The 6,236-nt window shown below is 34.7% G+C and overlaps 1 protein-coding gene across 1 annotated transcript; it reads left to right on the forward strand.

The window, feature by feature from the left end:
• Positions 1–760: 760 nt before the first annotated feature.
• On the forward strand, positions 761–5,836 carry LOC139851422 (G-type lectin S-receptor-like serine/threonine-protein kinase At4g27290). Its single transcript, XM_071840453.1, has 7 exons — positions 761–2,257; positions 3,174–3,323; positions 3,501–3,658; positions 4,177–4,387; positions 4,489–4,726; positions 5,037–5,187; positions 5,414–5,836. Exons 1-7 carry the CDS (start codon positions 985–987, stop codon positions 5,717–5,719), a joined length of 2,487 nt encoding a protein of 828 aa, XP_071696554.1. The 5' UTR covers positions 761–984; the 3' UTR covers positions 5,720–5,836.
• Positions 5,837–6,236: the final 400 nt, after the last annotated feature.

The following is a 6,236-nucleotide window of genomic DNA, read 5'->3' on the forward strand; positions in this document are numbered from 1 at the left end:
ATGTAGATACTTTTGAATATTAATATGACTTTAAGTACGAGTAATAAGTAAGGTTTTTCATGTTCAAACTACTAGGATCGGGGTGGAGAGTATTTTTACTTTCATGTACGCGATCAAATTGGGATTTCTGGTAATTGTTCGTAATCATATTTTCGTACACATGTATACAGATTAATCGTAGAGTCCTATTCAAAACTATGTTGAATAGGACTACACTATTAAGCATTGACGTTTTGACTCAGACAAAATTAATTAGCTAATGAATGTGAACAAGTTACTACGGTAGATAAAATGACAACCCGCGCATAAACAGTAGATAAAAACATGTGAACATGTTACTTACTAATTAATGCATGTCCGGTATGTATCTTGACGATTTTTATGCCAAATATATCGGTTTACTTACAAACATATATACTAGATATGTATCCCCGGATATACTGATCTAATGAATGTGACTGTATACAAATTACAAATTAAGTTGTGCTAGATTTAGTACTTGCCTTACTAATGGAAATATTTAAAGGATATTGGGCTACATTTGATAAAACATATTGATTAAAGTGCTGAAAGGTTTAAAATGTAAATGACGTCCACAAAGGTTGTGATTTACTTTGCATTGAGTAATCTTGTCCCACATCCGAAGTTAAAAAGAAATAATGTCTTACATATAAGCATGTAAATGATGAGCTACTCTCTGTATTAACAATTGATTTTAAAATACTAATGAACTCAATTAATTTGTATGTTCCGGATGTGGATGGCGCAAACAAACAAACAAACATTTGTTGTTGAAATGTTTAAGAGAAAACACACGTCGACTTAAATCTTCCTTTGAGCTGAGGTAAACTATTAACTTTAGTCTCTATATCAACCAAGTCTTTGCTCCTGTTGTAATCACTAATTTAAAGTCAGAATAGTTCACCTTTATTAACCCATAAAAGTGATTCTAAGAACCAACAAACTCATACAAATCAATCCAAAATGTTACTCCCTCACATAACCTTCTTCTTTCTAATTATGCTAAAAAGTTGTAGCTCAATAGATACCATAAGTGTGTCTCAAAACATCACAGATGGTCAAACCATTTTTTCAAAAGAAGAAAAATTCGAGATGGGATTCTTTAGCCCGGACACTTCTAAAAATCGATATTTGGGGATATGGTTCAAGAACACATCACCAATTACGGTTGTATGGGTTGCTAACCGCGATACTCCACTTGTTGATTCATTAAGCATGGCCAAATTTGATAGCCAAGGGATCATGTCAGTTATAAATAGTACCGGGAGCATCATTTGGTCGACGTCCAATTACTCATCCGCGCCAAAAACAAATTACATTAATCCGATATTACAACTTTTGGATGATGGCAATCTTGTAATCAAGGAGGGCAATAATGTCATTTGGCAAAGTTTCGATAATCCTACGGATACCATGTTATCAGGAATGAAATTGGGAAAAAATTTTAAAACAGGACAAGAAATATACTTAACGTCATGGAAGAGTGCAGATGATCCTTCAACAGGTGATTATACAGCCAGATTCTTAATGGTTAAGGGTAAATATCAACAAGTTTATGTTTATAAAAGTTCGGACATTGTAACAAGAATCGGGCCATATAATGCTATTGCATTTGCTGGTCAGCCGAACTATAAGGCGAACCCACTTTATGTATATAAAGTTGATATGGTAGTCAATGATGACGAGATGTATTTCGAGTTCATGTACAATAGCAGCACATTTTTTGCAAAGTTCATCGTGACGTATACGGGCAACTTTGAGATTTGGCAGTTAACAATGCGTACACACCAATGGATTCAGGATCTCGCTTTACCTGCAAATAACTGTGACGACTATAAACTCTGTGGGCCATACGGAAGCTGTAGTACTGAAAGTTCTCTTAGTTGTGCATGTATAGACGGGTTTGAGGTAGTAGATGAACAACAATCAAATGCCGATTTTTCTAAAGGATGCAAACGAAGTAAAGCGCTCGATTGTGGGCCCAAAGAAGGGTTTCGGATGTTATCGAGCATGAAATTGCCAGACACTCAAAATGCTTCGTATAATGGAAGCATGAACTTAATCGAATGTAAGGAAGCTTGTAAGAGTAATTGCTCGTGTGTTGCATATGCAAATCCGAACATGAACCCTGGTGGGCTTGGCTGCTTGTTATGGTTCGGTGATTTGGTTGATATACGAGAATATCCACTAAATGGGCAAGATCTTTATGTTAGACTGGCTGCCTCAGAATTATCAGGTATTAATTGAAAGCTACTTTAATTTACACGGAACTTGTGTATTTATTTTTAATCTAAACTACCATTCACCCCGCGAATTCACGAAATTATACTTATATTTATATCTATTATCAATATTAACTAATAATATCCGGTGGTCCGGAGTTGGTTCGAGGGTGGTTCAGTGTTGGTCCGAGGGTGGTTCGGGTCCAGTAGCGGACCAGTGGTACGCCGGCGAACTATTGCCGACCGGTGGTGGCTCGATGGTCCATTGGCTGTCAGGTGGTCCAATGATCTGGTGGTGGTCTAGTTGTGGACCGGTGGTCCACAAGTGGTCCGTCGATGTTCTGGTTGCAGTCCGGCTGTTTGGTGGTCTGCCGATGGTCCGGTGGTCCGCTAGTGGCTCGGTGGTGGTGATGGCGGTTGGTGGTGATGGATGGCGGTGGTGGATGGAAATAATCGAGTTTATTAAGAATCAATCAACGGTTGAGATTCAAATAAATAAATTAATGGTTTATATGATGAGAGGGGCAATTATGACATATCATCAAATCAGTAGTTTTTTTTTTTGCGAAAAAACGGGAAAATTTATATTAAAAAAGAAGAGTCATCCAAAGAATGAGATCTCGGTACAACTTACAAAAACCGAGAACCGAGCATAACAAAACTAAACCTAACCGAAGCTCGAAATAACCGGAAACAAAGACGATAGCCCTATGAAATTATACAAGCGAAACACGAAAAAGATATTTCATCAAATCAGTAGTTGAGATTTGTAGTTATTAGCTATTTAAATGGTCAATATTTAATCTGATCAAAAAATGATGACATATTTACCACATTCATTATTATATATGTATATAATATATATTGTATTTGCAACGTCGCAATATTCATTGACTGATTTCTTATGCCCGACCTCTGTAAATCTTGTAGATCTCGGTTCTAGCTTCCCCAAAAAGAAAAAAGTAGTTATTGAAATTACTCTATCAGTATTAGCTGGATTGACTTTGTTGTGCCTGATTTTGGCACTATACATTCGGAATAAAAGGAAAAGGAAATCATATACAGAAAGAGAAAGTGAAGGTAAGCGAAATTCATCTTAATTACATGTTTGATTAATTTGGGTACGCACTTGATCTAAATCTGGTCTTATTCACTCCTGTTATATGATCCTACCCGAATGCTTAACAAGGGAAAAATCTACTTTTTATATTTTTTTGTATGTTATAAGTTGTTTTTGTCACCTTTTTATAATTTTAGGTAGAGCAATTATAATGATTGACAAAGATCACAAAAATAGCAGCAACACAGCAAATATAGAGCTACCAGTGTTTAGTTTGTCAGAAATACTAAGGGCTACTGATAACTTTTCAGTTAACAACCTGCTGGGAGAAGGAGGATTTGGTTCAGTATACAAGGTATAATATGTTGAGTTTAAAGAGTCCGAAAGAGCTAACTTGATACTTTTGGGAAAATAGTGAAGGTCAAGAGGGGACATGCCCCTTGGGGTATTTTTTACTATGCATGTAATATCATATCAGAAGTTGCTTCTAAACAACTTTTTCTTCCAAAAGTTACATTTTTTTGGTAACAGTTTCGCCACCAAAGTGAAGGGTTATACCCTTTCGTTTCAACCACCAATTAACTGAAATTCAAATTCTTTATTTGGTAGATTTACTTTCATTCCAAAACACATAAACCACAAACATTCTGACACGGATTAGTGATTTCATTTGCCAAAAACACTAATTGTTATATTTGTCTTATCCCTATAAGATTTTGTGAACCTTGACATCAATTGAGTCGAAAATACTTTATATAGAAAGTGTTCACACGATTCAAGGATTAATCATGATTATCGTTATAGCAAGTTACTAACAAAGTATACAATAGTAAAACACGAATGTAATGTACTGATAATGTTAATGTCATGCAGGGTGTGCTGGAACAAGGACAAGAGATTGCTGTAAAACGGCTCTCAAAATCGTCTAGACAAGGAATTGATGAATTCGAGAATGAGGTTATTTGCATTGCTAAACTTCAGCATAGAAATCTTGTGAAGCTTTTAGGATATTGCATTCAAGATGATGAAACAATGTTGATTTATGAATACATGCCTAACAAAAGCCTGGACTGGTTTATATTTGGTTAGATTACCTCACTTTCAAAACAATAGAATCGTTTTATGTAAAAGGATACAACTAAAATAATTATGAAAATTATATTTTTTTCATTGCATTTTGAGCAGATAATTTAAGACAATCATTACTTAGTTGGCCACAACGATTCCACATAATTCATGGTATTGCTCGAGGTCTTCTTTATCTACATCAAGATTCTCGACTTCGAGTTGTTCATAGAGATCTGAAAGCAGGCAACATTTTGCTTGACCATAACATGAATCCGAAGATATCGGATTTTGGGTTGGCTAGAATGTTTAAAGAGCATGAGAGTGAAGCAAATACAAAGAAAGTGGTGGGAACTTTGTAAGTATCCTTAACATTGCATTAATATTATACAATATGAAACGCAATTGTCTCATTCTTTCTTTCATATAAGGGTGTGTTAGAGATTGCCAAATTTTAATTGATTAGTTGCTTGAAAAAAATAACCTGGTATCAACCTTGTTATTTTAAGTGCTTATTTGTATGGAGTACTATGTATAAAGAGCGTATTCATTTACTTGGTTTCAAATAAGCAATATGCGGATAGACATCTAAATAAGCAATCATAAAACATACCTTGTACCTCGTAGTCTACTGAAAAACTTTCATGGTACTTATAACTCTTATTTAGGGGCTACATATCTCCAGAGTATGCAGTGAATGGTCTCTTTTCGGTGAAATCGGATATATTCAGCTTTGGCGTGTTAATCTTGGAAATTGTGAGCGGAAAGAAAAATAGAGGTTTCGTTAACCAAGATCATCATAATAGCCTCCTTGGACATGTAAGTGTGTTGAATATGCAAAACCGTATGAACTGAAGCATCCTAAGATAGCCTATTGGTAGGTGTCATGGGTTCAAACCTCAATAGGAGCATATGTTAGGGTGACTGTGAAAAAGGGTCAGGAATGCCCGATTAAGCTATATTAATGTGTTAAATGGATTTATTTATGCTTGTTTTTTTTTTTTTTTTTTTTTTTTTTTTTTTTTTTTTTCATGTGTTGATTCAGGCATGGAGGCTTTACAAAGATGGCAAGTCTCTTGATCTAGTAGATGCGTCTTTAGGCGAGTCATTGTTGGTTTCGCAAGTCCAACGATGTATACACATTGGTCTATTATGTGTACAACACCGAGCTGAAGATAGACCTGACACACCATTTGTGGTTGCAATGTTGGGTAGTGAAGGTTCACTACCTTCACCAAAAGAGCCTGGCTTCTTCATTCAAGGAAGTGATCAAAGTTGTTCATCCTCAAGTCTTCCTACTTTACCACCATCACTTAATGGAGTAACCTTAAGTCAAATTCAGGGCAGATAATTAGTTTAAGTTGAAAAAAAAATCATAATGTTTCAACATTTGGGAAAACATGTATTACATATCTAATTGATTAGTTTGATGTTGCATATATAAGCTCAATAGCTATGGGTTCAACTTTAAAACATTATAATTTGTAATAATATTATATTATAATGAATTATAATGAAATATGTTAATATGTTATTGGAGTAAAAAGACAATAAATACATAATTATGTTTTATTTAGGTGGTTAAACATTCACTATGAATAATTGAACGTATATTATTTTAGTTTAATCTTTTCCACACACACACACACACACACACACACACACACACACATATATAGTGGTAGGATCAAGAGGGAAGTAACCAATCGAGGGGAAGCAAATTTTTTTTTTTTTCGTTTTTTAAAAAAACTTTGTTCACGAACATTATAGATTGGATGAAAATAAGAACATTTAGAAAAGATACTTCGTGATGAATGTTATTATTTTGGTGGAAAAAACGCTCGAAGAAGTAATATATAACAAATATC

Source organism: Rutidosis leptorrhynchoides, chromosome 6 (genome assembly GCF_046630445.1).
Source record: "Rutidosis leptorrhynchoides isolate AG116_Rl617_1_P2 chromosome 6, CSIRO_AGI_Rlap_v1, whole genome shotgun sequence".
NCBI classification, from domain to species: Eukaryota; Viridiplantae; Streptophyta; class Magnoliopsida; order Asterales; family Asteraceae; genus Rutidosis; species Rutidosis leptorrhynchoides.